Genomic DNA, 14,661 nt, shown 5'->3' on the forward strand with positions numbered 1-14,661 from the left:
GGAGTCCGTTTGATTGAGTGTGTGGACAGGGGTCTTTTATACAGGTAACGAGTTCAACCAGGTGCAGTTAATACAGGTAATGAGTGGAGAACAGTAGGGCTTCTTAAAGAAAAACTAACAGGTCTGTGAGAGCAAGAATTCTTACTGGTTGGTAGGTGGTCAAATACTTATGTCATGCAATAAAATGCAAATTAATTACTTAAAAATCATACAATGTGATTTTCTCGATTTTTGTTTTGGATTCCGTCTCTCACAGTTGAAGTGTACCTATGATAAAAATGACAGACCTCTACATGCTTTGTAAGTAGGAAAACCTGCAAAATCAGCAGTGTATAAAATATTTGTTCTCCCCACTGTATAATAAAAGCATTACATTCATAATTGCCTTTGCGGTCACTTTTGAGAATTGTGTTTTCCTGCTAATGGAAGATTTGTGCTTATAGCTTACTACAGTGTGCACATTGCTGCACTTATAATGTGAAGAAATATCATAATAGTTTATCAACATTTTAAGCTAAATGTTCTGATCTGTTGCTTCAGGCTCATTGCTTAAAAAAGTTGTTTTGATGCTAGTGGTTGGATTAATTTGGAATCTATCACATCCCACAACTGTCCTACACTATATTTGGAATATTTATTTCTCGCACAGAATATGTAGACTTTTGTACTATGGGGGAAAGTAGATTGACATAGGATAGTGCTTTCGCTGTTCATTAGGCCTACTCAACTTGTTGGCTGACGAAAAGTAAATGTGGACAGTTCTTCCTCTGAACTGGATAAGGACGCACACAGTTGCCTCCCCGATGTGTCTGTCTTCACTTGTAGCCTGTGAGAAAGACCCATCACATGATGGAGAGCCATGTGAGTGAGAGGTGCTTCAGAGCGTGCAAATGGGAGAAGGGAATTATAATAATTATATTCAGCCCAAGAGCCCAATGGCCACTGGTCGCAAAATACATAGATTTTTTTTTACGTGACATTACAGCCACACAAAGGGGATGCCATTGGAAAATTCGAGGCATTATCAAGACCTTGTCAAAGTGTGTACAGCCTTTGCAAAAAAACAAAGCAGAGCTCATGCCTTTCATGCAACTTTTTTCAAAACATCATTATAGTCACATCATGCAGCCTTATTGTATTAAAACTCAGAAGATATAGCCCGATGTTTGTATCACAACCAAAGATACATAAATAACTTGAAATTAAGTATTTTAGGAGTACCTGTTTCTTTGTTAAGCGCTCCACGCAGAATAGCTGCATATGCACACTCCTTTAAAATGTTTGGAGAAAATATCCTTTCTATTTTATTCAGCTATGTTCAATTGTATTCTTCATTCTATACAATCATATAAAATAATGTCACAGAATTCTAAGCAAATCTTGTCTGCTTAATGAACTAGTGTACAGTTCTACAGCCATATGGCATAGCCAGATCAGGGCCTAACACAAGGACAACTCAGAGTGTGCTATTCTGTTCTTCTGAAATAGACTACATTTTCTTCATATCATGTTTATTTAGACCGGTCGAACAGATTTATTGTGATGATGTAGGCTCTTACATGGATATATTCAACTTTTTTAAATGTAGATGTACCAAAGATTTGCATCGGTGGCAATGTGTGGAAGCCAGGAGAAGCTGAATGTGTTCATGTTAATTAATGGTCAATTACCGTGAAACTGGCAGTTATTTGCTTGACAATCACCGGCTGACAAAATGTCATGACCGCGACAGCCGTAGGTGAGACCAGATCTATAAATAGATTTCAGGTCACATTTTATGGGATATGAGAATGAACAGGAAGAAGTGAAACTAAGGTGTAAAAGTCATCTGTCATCTCTGCACAGCACAAGTTCCTTCAATCCGTTTCATCTTAGTCATGATGTCCAGATAGATACCTGTCCTGTCTTATACCCAAGTATCTGTGTCCAAACATCACACCACTGGGAAGTCCCAGGACATATTTTACAGACTAGTCATTTAGCAGACGGTCTTATCCGGAGTGACTTACATAAGTGCATTCATCTTAAGATAGCTACTGTAGGTGAGACAACAACACATCACAATCGTAGCAAGTACATTTTCCCTGAACAAAGTGGTTATCAGCAAAGTCAGTGCTAGTAGGAAAAGACGCATAACGATGTTATGGAGGGGGAAGGGATGGGTAGCTTACTCTCAAGATGGTGGTGGAAGTGATCTTGTCTTGTTTAGTAGAACTCTCCACTGGACACTACCAGGAGAACCTTGAACTATTTTCTATTCAACTTCCATTGTCATCCAAGAAAGTCTTAATCTCTCTCACACAACCCGTTGGTTTGTCAATTCATGCACCTTTGTAGGACTGTGAGGTAATGAGAGTATAGGGGACTCCTATGCTGCTTCCCCTCCCAGACTTTACAACCACTATCATTCCATCTTTAGAGATCATCTTTTCATGTAGATCAATACAGCATATACCCCAATTAACATTCTCCTTCCTGTCTACCCTAAACTGTAACGTAGATCAATACAGCATATACCCCAATTAACATTCTCCTTCCTGTCTACCCTAAACTGTAATGTAGATCAATACAGCATATACCCCAATTAACATTCTCCTTCCTGTCTACCCTAAACTGTAATGTAGATCAATACAGCATATACCCCAATTAACATTCTCCTTCCTGTCTACCCTAAACTGTAATGTAGATCAATACAGCATATACCCCAACTAACATTCTCCTTCAGTCTACCCTAAACTGTTTTTTGGTGTTGGTCTATGACTACCACTCCAAACACTATTAGGAAATAGTAGTGAAGTGTTGTGCAATAGGAGAGTCATATGGTGGGGAGCATTGTCCTATAACAGCAAAGGCTGCTTGGTTACCCAACCAACTCAACAGCCAGGGGCTAAAATAGATGGATTGCACGTTCCCTCCTTCTCATTTGGAGTCAAACTTTTGCTGAAGGAAGTCTCCTCAGCACTTTTCAAAATATTTCTGGTCCAGAGGTTTCCGGCTATCTTGTTTAATGTGCAGAAATGTATTATGTGGTGATTGTTTTGTGTTTTGAGAGGCTGAACTCCAAATGAAAACAAAAACAATTAGGATCTTACACTGAGTATACAAAACATTAAGAACACCTGCTCTTTCCATGACAGACTGCCCCGGTGAATCCAGGTGAAAGCTATGAACCCTTATTAAATCCGTTTCAATCACTGTAGATGAAGGGGCGGAGACAGGCTAAAGAAAAATTAAGCCTTGAGACACGGATTGTGTCTGTGTGCCATTCAGAGTGAATAGGCAAGACAAAATATTTTAGCGCCTTTGAAACAGATATGGTTGTAGGTGCCAGGCACACCAGTTTGTGTCAAGAACTGCAATAAGGGAGGGGAGGGGTGTTTGGTATACTCAGTGTATATTTATGCAATAAGCCACGAGGAAGAGTGGTATATAGCCAATATTCCATGGCTAAGGGCTGTTCTTATGCACAACCCATCGTGGAGTGCCTGGATACAGCCCTTAACCCTGGTATATTGGCCATATACCACAGCTAAGGGTTGTTCGTATGCACGACTCAACACAGAGTGCCTGGACACAGCCCTTAACCCTGGTATATTGGCCATATACCACAGCTAAGGGTTGTTCATATGCACGACTCAACACAGAGTGCCTGAATATAGCCCTTAACCCTGGTATATTGGCCATATACCACAGCTAAGGGTTGTTCGTATGCACGACTCAACACAGAGTGCCTGAATATAGCCCTTAACCCTGGTATATTGGCCATATACCACAGCTAAGGGTTGTTTGTATGCACGACTCAACACAGAGTGCCTGGACACAGCCCTTAACCCTGGTATATTGGCCATATATCACAAACCCCTGAGGTGCCTTATTGCTATTATAAACTGGTTACCAATGTAATTAGAGCAGTAAAAAGACATGTTTTGTCATACCCATGGTATACGATCTGATACACCACGGCTGTCAGCCAACCAGCATTCAGGGCTGATTAGCATTCAATCACCCATATTATAATCACAAATGAAGGACAGTGGCAAATTGTATGGTTGAATCCAAACAAAGACTCTGTAGTGCTTTAGTTTGTGATATCTGGTAACTGAAGATATAGGACATGTCCACCTGAATCTAATTCTAATTCTTGTTTCTTGAGTTTTTAATAAAACAACATGAAGTGGGGGTCAGGTCAGCATCCTACCACAATAATGACATACCCTCAGAGACTCATCAGGAGAGAGGCCCCCAGTCCTAGCCCCTAGGGCCCCTAGCCATGTCGGTCCCTGGCCTGGTCTCTAAAAGCGGGGAACAGGGGGACGTGTTGAAACCAGTAGGGAGACCGTTAGCCCTGTTTTCCCAGCCTAGGGATTGTGACAGAGAGGGACTATAATAGGCCTGGTGACCGAGGCACAGCAGGATGTCACAGCAAGGCTTCCTTCCTGCTGCCTGCAGACCAGTTGGTTGCGACAGGGGGGTCAGAGGCCCCCCAACCCAACAACATCCCCTCCTCCCCTCATCCGCAACCTCCAACCACCCTCATCATCATCTCTCTCCTTCTTATTTTCCTCTGAGAAGACAAGTGATTGACAGACTGACTGAGTTATGCTCTGTTTACGGGAGGTTAAAAAAAATACTTACTAGTCGCCAAAGTTACGGAGCATGTCTTTAACACTAGTGTCTGTCTTTTTCTGACTGACTGGCAGACAGGGTGTTTCTGTCCAGGTATGAAAAGCAGGGTAGGATATTCCACCCTGGTAGTTATACTTACTGCGCTACACAGCGTGTCTACAATACTAATGTAATGAGCCATAATTAACATGGACAGTGGACACAGAACAAACTCAACAGATGGTGCAGGTCAAATGACACAATCATTTGTGCTTTTTTGGGCTTAGGCTCATAAAATGTCTTTAATGTATGGCTCATCAGGCTTCAGGCTTGAATTTTCATGCCAATCAAAGCTCTAATCAAATCCAGACATACAGTTGAAGTCGGAAGTTTACATACACTTTGGTTGGAGTCAATAAATCTCATTTTTCAACCACTCCACAAATTTATTGTTAACAAACTATAGTTTTGGCATGTCGGTTAGGACATCTACTATGTGCATGACACAGGTAATTATTCCAACAATTGTTTACAGACAGAGTGAATTATAAGTTAAATAATCTATCACAATTTCAGTGGGTCAGAAGTTCACATACACTAAGTTGACTGTGCCTTTTAACAGCTTGGAAAATTCCAGAAAATAAATGTCATGGCTTTAGAAGCTTCTGATAGGCTAATTGATATAATTTGAGTCAAATAGAGGTGTACATGTGGATGTATTTCAATGCCTACCTTCAAACTCTGTGCCTCTTTACTTGACATCATGGGAAAATCAAAAGAAATCAGTCAAGACCTCAGAAAAAAAATTGTAGACCTCCACAGGTCTGGTTCATCCTTGGGAGCAATTTCCAAACACCTGAAGGTACCACGTTCATCTGTACAAACAATAGTACGCAAGTATAAACACCATGGGACCACGCAGCCGCCATACTGCTCAGGAAGGAGACACGCTCTGTCTCCTAGAGATTAATGTACTTTGGTGCGAAAAGTGCAAATCAATCCCAGAACAACAGCAAAGGACCTTGTGAAGATGCTGGAGGAAACAGGTACAAAAGTGTCTATGTCCACAGGAAAACGAGTCCTATATTGACATAACCTGAAAGGCCGCTCAGCAAGGAAGAAGCCACTGCTCCAAAACCACCACAAAACCACCAGACTACGGTTTGCAACTGCACATGGGGATAAAGATCGTACTTTTTGGAGAAATGTCCTCTGGTCTGCTGAATCAAAAATAGAACTGTTTGGCCATAATGACCATTGTTATGTTTGGAGGAATAAGGGGGAGGCTTGCAAGCCGAAGAACACCATCCCAACCGTGAAGCACGGGGGTGGCAGGATCATGTTGTGGGGGTGCTTTGCTGCAGGAGGGACTGGTGCACTTCACAAAATAGATGGCATCATGAGGAAGGGAAATGATGTGGATATATTGAAGCAACATCTCAAGACATCAGTCAGGAAGTTAAAGCTTGGTTGCAAATGGATCTTCCAAATGGACAATGACCCCAAGCATACTTCCAAAGTTGTGGCAAAATGGCTTAAGAACAACAAAGGTATTGGAGTGGCCATCACAAAGCCCCGACCTCAATCCTATAGAAAATCTGTGGGCAGAACTGAAAAAGCGTGTGTGAGCAAGGAGGCCAACAAACCTGACTCAGTTACACCAGCTCTGTCAGGACGAATGGGCCAAAATCCACCCAACTTATTGTGGGAAGCATGTGGAAGGCTATCCGAAACGTTTGACCCAAGTTAAACAATTTAAAGGCAATGCTACCAAATACTAATTGAATGTATGTAAACTTCTGACCCACTGGGAATGTGATGAAAGAAATAAAAACTGAAATAAATCATTCTCTCTACTATTATTCTGACATTTCACATTCTTAAAATAAAGTGGTGATCCTAAATGACCTAAGATGAGGAATTTTTACTAGGATTAAATGTCAGGAACAGTGAAAAACTGAGTTTAAATGTATTTGGCTACGGTGTATGGAAACTTCCGACTTCAACTGTACTTACCCAGCGTACAAAACATTGCTCTTTCTATGACATACTGACCAGGTGAAAGCTATCATCCCTTAATGATGTCGCTTGTTAACCTGTTGATGCTCTGGGGGCGCTATTTCATTTTTGGATGAAAAACGTTCCCGTTTTAAACAAGATATTTTGTCACAAAAAGATGCTCGACTATGCATATAATTGATAGCTTTCGAAAGAAAACACTCTGACGTGTCCAGAACTACCAATATATTTTCTGTGCGTGCCCTAGAACGTGAGCTTCAGGCAAAACCAAGATGAGACGGCATCCAGGAAATTAGCAGGATTTTTGAGGCTCTGTTTTCCATTGTCTCCTTATATGGCTGTGAATGCGAGAGGAATGAGCCTGCCCTTTCTGTCGTTTCCCCAAGGTGTCTGCAGCATTGTGACGTATTTGTAGGCAGATTATTGGAAGATTGACCATAAGAGACCACATTTACCAGGTGTCCGCCCGGTGTCCTGCGCCGAAATTGGTGCGCAAAAGACAGCTGCCAGTATTTTTCCATGGGATACAGAGAGGAAAGCAAGCTTCCACGAACTGCATATCAATGAAGAGATATGTGAAAAAACACCTTGAGGATTGATTCCAAACAACGTTTGCCATGTTTCGGTCGATATTATGTAGTTAATCCAGAAAAAGTTTTACGTTGTAGGTGACTGAATTTTCGGTTCGTTTCGGTAGCCAGACGCAATGTAGAAAACGGAACGATTTCTCCTACACACAGACGCTTTCAGGAAAAACTGCGCATTTGGTATGTAACTGAGAGTCTCCTCATTGAAAACATCAGAAGCTCTTCAAAGGTAAATGATTTTATATATTTGGTTATCTGGTTTTTGTGAAAATGTTGCGTGCTAAATGCTACTCAAAATGCTATGCTAGCTTTGCATACTCTTACACAAATTAGTCAATTTCTATGGTTCAAAAGCATATTTTGAAAATCTGAGATGACAGTGTTGTTAAGAAAAGGCTAAGCTTGAGAGCAGACGCATTATTTTCATTTTATTTGCGATATTCAGAAATCGTTAACGTTGCGTTATGCTAATGAGCCTGAGGCTTTAGTCACGATCCCGGATCCGGGATGGGGAGTTCCAAGAGGTTAAATCCACTTCAAATCAGTGTACATGAAGGGGAGGAGACATGGATTGTGTATGTGTGCCATTCATAGGGTGAATGGACAAGACAACAGATTTAAGTGCCTTTGAATGGGGTATGGTAGTCGGTGCCAGGTGCACTGGCTTGAGAATGTCAAGAAGTGCAACGCTGCTGGTAGTTTTCACACTCAACAATATTCCGTGTGTATCAAGAATGGTCCACTACCAAATGGACATCCAGTCAACTTTGGAAAGCATTGGAGTCAACATGTGCCAGCATCCCTGTGGAACGCTTTCGACACCTTGTGGAGTCCATGCTCCGATGAATTGAGGCTGTTTTGAGGGCAAAAGGGGGAGCAACTCAATATTAGGAAGGTGTTCCTAATGTTTGGTACACTCAGTGTATATGTTTTATATGCTTTGGAACGACACTTCCGGTTTTGGCGGGAAATACGTGATGCCTGAGAGAAAAGTGATTTATTCTCGGGATGGAACATTTTTTAAATCCGGGGAAAATATTCAACTCTACTAAAGACTGAATGTGAAAGTGATAATGGCATGGGTGGAAGGAAGGACAACCACACAGAGCAGAGCAGAGCTGAGGAGAACGCTCTCAGTGCTACAGGGACTCTACCCTCAGCTGTCAAGTCACTTGGAGAGACATCACAGGGTTACCATGTGTAGCTAGGGGGACTCTGACACTACTTTTCTTTTCAAATAGCCACAATGTGTAATCAAGTGACATGAAAGGCCTGCCTCCAATGACCACCACAACACTAGAGTCGGAGTCCCTTACTACTGAAATGATTCTCGTCTCACACTGTTACAGCATTTGATTTATCATTTTCAGGGGTTGGAACCGGTTCAAGGAACAGAACGGAAACCGGAAAATAAGACATTTTTCAAGGAACAGAAATGGAACCGGGAATGAAAGTGATCCATACCGTTCCGGAACAGAAGCGTTATTTTAAAAGCAAGGAAAACCGGTTAATAATGTTATTTTACATTCCAGGCATTTTTTCTAGTTCCACAAAAAATGCAACAAAGCGCCAATGCAAAGCCCACACTCTGTCACTCAGAAACCTATTCCAGCGGCTGCCTGCAAGCTAAAAATCTTTGCCGGTGTGCCTGTTTAATTACCTGCCTCTTCCCCTTCCGAAGCATAGGCTACTGTACTGACGAGAGATATTTTTCATTAGCTAAAGAAAAATGTATTAACTTTTTCAATGCTAGTTAAGAATATTATAGGCATAGTTACTGTATAACTCTGTGGACCTAATTCATATCATAACAAGATGCCTAGTGCTTTAAGCCTGCTCCTTAACCCACTCTCGTTGTCTCCCCACTCCTAACATTTCAGTCACATCTTGCGCAATAGGCTACACTTGTCTGTCCATCATGCATGTAAACAACTAGCTTGCCTCCTCTATCTGTACTGATTGGTGAAGTAATATAATGAGCAAAATGTAAAAAAAGGAAGATTTCACAGGTTAAAAAAGAAACAGAAAGGAACGATATAAACTGGTACTTTTTTGCGATTCGAACCGGTTCAGAACTTCATTTTGCTGGTCGGAACAGTGGAACGGAACAAAATAAATAGTGGTTCTGTTCAGAACGAAATGATTGGCAAATGATTTCGGTTCCAACCCCTGATTATTCTTTATTTTCAACTGTTACATTTCTGCAACTTCTTTTATAACAGTATTTATACTAAATGGTAGTATGCCAATGGAGACCCACCAAACATGAGAGCAGCTTAGAGACAGAGAAGTAAATGTTTTGGTCTGCTGCTATAACGACAGAGGGGGACTTGATAACACACGTGAAGCAGCAGTCTATCTAGCTCATTTCACACAGTGGTGATGGGGCCTATATAAAACTACAGCCATTTAAAATACTGCACCATCTCCACACTCTTTCCTGCTCTGATAGCAAAGCCAGACAAGTCAAACTGAGATGTCTTTCTCTCAGAGTCCTTTAGATTATCAGGTCTTAGTGTTTTTTTTTACTGTTTTGGTCTCTGACTTGATAATGTAGGTACCTTGTTTATCTCTACCTGATACATACTGTATGAACCTTTAAAAGACTTCCAGGCTTATTTCAGTCGTTTCAAAGACAAAGTGACAAATCTACTTTTCCTGCCTGCGTGTCACCCTGGAGACACAAACTGAAGAGTTACGTTCAACTGATGTTGTTGAAACAATATGACACGAGTCATGTCTTGTTCACAGGAAGAAAAGAGGGACCTCTGACGATGGTACACAACGGAGTGGCTTGTGTTGGTGGATTTGTTTGACAATGAATGGTGTTTGTGTAAGGTAACTCACAGGTTCTGGCTAGACACATCAGCTGCGTGGATACACAGGTAGGTCATGTCCTGTGAGAGGTAAACAGATAGGAGTACAAACACAACACAAGGGTCAGTTTTGTTCTGCACACAACACATACCATCTACATGTGGTCACAGTACAGTTTATCAGTGGTATATAATTCACTTTCTGCCAATTAGCATTCTTGTAATGTTTTCTATTGTTTGAAACAGTAATTAGTAGATAAGGTGTGTGGTAATCAACTGCACATTGCTTTTGGAGTCAAGTAAATACATACACATACTCAACTGAGTTTTATAAATGAACCACATAGGTAAAATAAAACTAAAATATGATGCTTCAAGAGTGAAGTGCTTTATTGAATAGTTAAAGCTTTGTCTGAAGTTCTTCAGCCCAATGTCACTGGTATGTATTAAACTGAGACAACACTACCCCCAGCAGGCTTCAACTATTTACTACAAAATCTGTTTTACACTTCTACAAAATTACGTCATACTGTATGGATTTCATTACACGACACAATTCCCATGAATCAAATCAAGGAACTGAATACTGACCCAAAAAGTTATTAGACGTCTCTCTAGAATTTGAGACAACATCCCATATTCACTGACTGAGTATGAGCTCCACTCACCTCCAGCACCGGTTTAGCATTGTTATACACAGACAGGATGTGGGTGATGTTGTTGTGGGACAAACTTTCTCTGTTCTCCGAGTCTGGCAAAAGACGAAGGGAGGGAGAAAATGTTGATCAGTGATTCTTCTCAGTGAATTTCTATGAGACCCTCAGTAGACAAAGCAATGCCATAAGGAGAGAGAGGAAATGCATCATTTGAAGTGTTTAAAACCCAGGAGTGGCTTGAACAGAAGCAGCATCTGTGACTGTGTGGCTGTAATTTGGGTAGCAATCATTTGGCCTTGACACTTAAAGCTATTTTCAGTGTGTGAGCAGTACTTGGACCATCTAGTGAAGCCATCATCAGTATGGCTAAAATTATAGCAGGGTAGATGTCACATTAAGCTGGTAGGGCAGAAACCCCCTTGGCTGAGGAGCAGATAAATCACCAACACTACCAGAGGGAGTAAATGTGCCATATTCTACTGATGGATACAGTATGATGCATGCAGAAGCCTTAATTCAGGCCATGCCTTAGTTCATTGAGCTACAGTACACGTATAACCTTCTGCTACTCTATTTTCATCTATACATAACTATAGTCCACTCACTAGATATTCTTGTTAGCTCTTCCCTTGTAAGATTTGACCGTACCTTACAGGTAACGTATCAACAACATTATAACAACAGAAGGACAGAGAAAGTAAAGCTTGTGTGCATCAATAACAGAAGAAAATGCCTGTCTCTTTGAAAGCTGCCCTGGATTCAAGCAAGCTGCTGCTGGTGCCTCACCTAGGGAATTAGTGAGTGTTGTCTCTTGGGTGGGATGCCTGACTGTGCAAAATAAAAAAACAACTGAATGGATTTCAACAGAATCCTGTTCTCACCTCTGATCTTTCCCAGGTAGAGCCCATCGACAACCTGCAAATAGGAAAACAGAGAGACATTTCGCTAGTTAGATATTCACAATGAGCATGGCCTTAACCTTAGTGATGCTCCTTATCTATGGTCGTAGGACGTACAGGTGCCCAGTTTGGTCAAACAGTATTTTCCCAATTTAGAAAACAAACAGGAACCATTTTCATAGCTAAATCAAGCCTTATAGGGTCTGTAATAAATAGTATTGCCTGGCATGACTGGGAGTGAGGAGCACTGAATCAACTCTGATGGTTAAGGCCATGTTGACACAAAGCTGTGCAATAAAGCTGTAGCGATCCGATCATTACAAGACTCCTGCATTATTTAAGACGTCAAAATAAAAAGTATATGCCTGCCTATGATGTTAGTGTCCTCTGAAATTCAGAAAAGCTTAGAGCTTCAGTCAGGGTGGAATTACAGTGGTGCCCAGAGGTGCTTCTGGACACTCCCATCACCGTTAACGGGACACGAAGACGTGTAATATATACAGTACCAGTCAAAAGTTTGGACACACCTACTCATTCCAGGATTTTTCTTTATTTGTACTACACTGCTCAAAAAAATAAAGGGAACACTAAAATAACACATCCTAGATCTGAATGAATGAAATATTCTTATAAAATATTTTTTTCTTTACATAGTTGAATGTGCTGACAACAAAATCACACAAAAATTATCAATTGAAATCAAATTTATCAACCCATGGAGGTCTGGATTTGGAGTCACACTCAAAATTAAAGTGGAAAACCAGGCTGATCCAACTTTGATGTAATGTCCTTAAAACAAGTCAAAATGAGGCTCAGTAGTGTGTGTGGCCTCCACGTGCCTGTATGACCTCTCGACAACGCCTGCGCATGCTCCTGATGAGGTGGCGGATGGTCTCCTGAGGGATCTCCTCCCAGACCTGGACTGAAGCATCCGCCAACTCCTGGACAGTCTGTGGTGCAACGTGGCGTTGGAGGATGGAGCAAGACATGATGTCCCAGATGTGCTTAATTGGATTCAGGTCTGGGGAATGGGCGGGCCAGTCCATAGCATCAATGCCTTCCTCTTGCAGGAACTGCTGACACACTCCAGCCACATGAGGTCTAGCATTGTCTTGCATTAGGAGGAACCCAGGGCCAACCGCACCAGCATATATTCTCACAAGGGGTCTGAGGATCTCATCTCGGTACCTAATGGCAGTCAGGCTACCTCTGGCGAGCACATGGAGGCCCCCCCAAAGAAATGCCACCCCACACCATGACTGACCCACCGCCAAACCGGTCATGCTGCAGGATGTTGCAGGCAGCAGATCGTTCTCCACGGTGTCTCCAGACTATCATGTCTGTCACATTTGCTCAGTGTGAACCTGCTTTCATCTGTGAAGAGCACAGGGCGCCAGTGGCAAATTTGCCAATCTTGGTGTTCTCTGGCAAATGCCAAACATCCTGCACGGTGTTGGGCTGTAAGCACAACCCCCACCTGTGGACGTCGGGCCCTCATACCACCCTCATGGAGTCTGTTTCTGACCATTTGAGCAGACACATGCACATTTGTGGTCTGCTGGAGGTCATTTTGCAGGGCTCTGGCAGTGCTCCTCCTGCTCCTCCTTGCACAAAGGCGGAGGTAGCGGTCCTGCTGCTGGGTTGTTGCCCTTCTACAGCCTCCTCCACATCTCCTGATGTACTGGCCTGTCTCCTGGTAGCGCCTCCATGCTCTGGACACTACGCTGACAGACACAGCAAACCTTCTTGCCACAGCTCGCATTGATGTGCCATCCTGGATGAGCTGCACTACCTGAGCCACTTGTGTGGGTTGTAGACTACGTCTCATGCTTCCACTAGAGTGAAAGCACTGCCAGCATTCAAAAGTGACCAAAACATCAGCCAGGAAGCATAGGAACTGAGAAGTGGTCTGTGGTTATCACCTGCAGAACCACTCCTTTATTGGGGGTGTCTTGCTAATTGCCTATAATTTTCACCTGTTGTCTATTCCATTTGCGCAACAGCATGTGCAATTTATTGTCAATCAGTGTTGCTTCCTAAGTGGACAGTTTGATTTCACAGAAGTGTGATTGACTTGGAGTTACATTGTGTTGTTTAAGTGTTCCCTTTATTTTTTTGAGCAGTGTATTTTCTACATCGTAGAATAATAGTGAAGACATCAAAACTATGTAGTAACACATATGGAATCATGTAGTAACCAAAAAAAGTGTTTAAAAAAACATATTTTTGATTTTAGATTCTTCAAAGTAGCCATCCTTTGCACACTCTTGGCATTCTCTCAACCAGCTTCACCTGGAATGCTTTTCCAACAGTCTTGAAGGAATTCCCACATATGCTAATGTAACGGATGTGAAACGGCTAGCTTAGTTAGCGGTGCGTGCTAAATAGCGTTTCAATCGGTGACGTCACTTGCTCTGAGACCTTGAAGTGCTAGTTCCCCTTGCTCTGCAAGGGTCGCGGCTTTTGTGGAGCGATGGGTAATGATGCTTCGTGGGTGTCAGTTGTTGATGTGTGCAGAGGGTCCCTGGTTCGCGCCCGGGTATGGGCGAAGGGACGGTCTAAAGTTACACTAAGTACTTGTTGGCTGCTTTTCCTTCACTCTGAGGTCCAACTCATCCCAAACCATATCAATTGGGTTGAGGTTGGGTGATTGTGGAGGCCAGGTCATCTAATGCAGCACTCCATCACTCTAATTATTGGTCAAATAGCCCTTACACAGCCTGGAGGTGTGTTGGGTCATTGTCCTGTTGAAAAACAAACGATAGCCCCACTAAGTGTAAACCAGATGTAATGGCGTATCACTGCAGAATGCTGTGGTAGCCATGCTGGTTAAGTGTGCCTTGATTTCTAAATAAATCACTGACAATGACACCAGCAAAGCACTCCCACACCATCACACCTCCTCCTCCATGCATCATTGTGGGAACCACACATGCAGAGATTATCCATTCACCTACTCTGTCTCACAAAGACACAGCGGTTGGAAACAAAAATCTCAAATTTGGACTCATCAGACCAAAGGAAAAGATTTCCACAGGTCCAATGTCCATTGCTTGAGTTTCTTGACCAAGCAATTATC

The 14,661-nt window shown here is 42.2% G+C and overlaps 1 protein-coding gene across 4 annotated transcripts in view; it reads right to left on the reverse strand.

Annotated features, from left to right (window-relative positions):
- The window catches only part of LOC135549926 (interferon regulatory factor 8-like), a 53,099-nt gene that overhangs the window by 37,063 nt on the left and 1,375 nt on the right, over positions 1 to 14,661 (reverse strand). For all 4 annotated transcript variants that reach the window (XM_064980331.1, XM_064980333.1, XM_064980340.1 and 1 more), the window contains exons 2-4: positions 11,565 to 11,598; positions 10,696 to 10,778; positions 10,059 to 10,108 (exon numbers count right to left, since the gene is read on the reverse strand). In XM_064980331.1, coding sequence (XP_064836403.1) covers positions 10,059 to 10,108; positions 10,696 to 10,778; positions 11,565 to 11,598 — 167 coding nt within the window. The remainder of the gene's footprint in view (positions 1 to 10,058; positions 10,109 to 10,695; positions 10,779 to 11,564; positions 11,599 to 14,661) is intronic.

The sequence above is a fragment of the Oncorhynchus masou genome, chromosome 1, assembly GCF_036934945.1.
Source record: "Oncorhynchus masou masou isolate Uvic2021 chromosome 1, UVic_Omas_1.1, whole genome shotgun sequence".
NCBI lineage: Eukaryota > Metazoa > Chordata > Actinopteri > Salmoniformes > Salmonidae > Oncorhynchus > Oncorhynchus masou.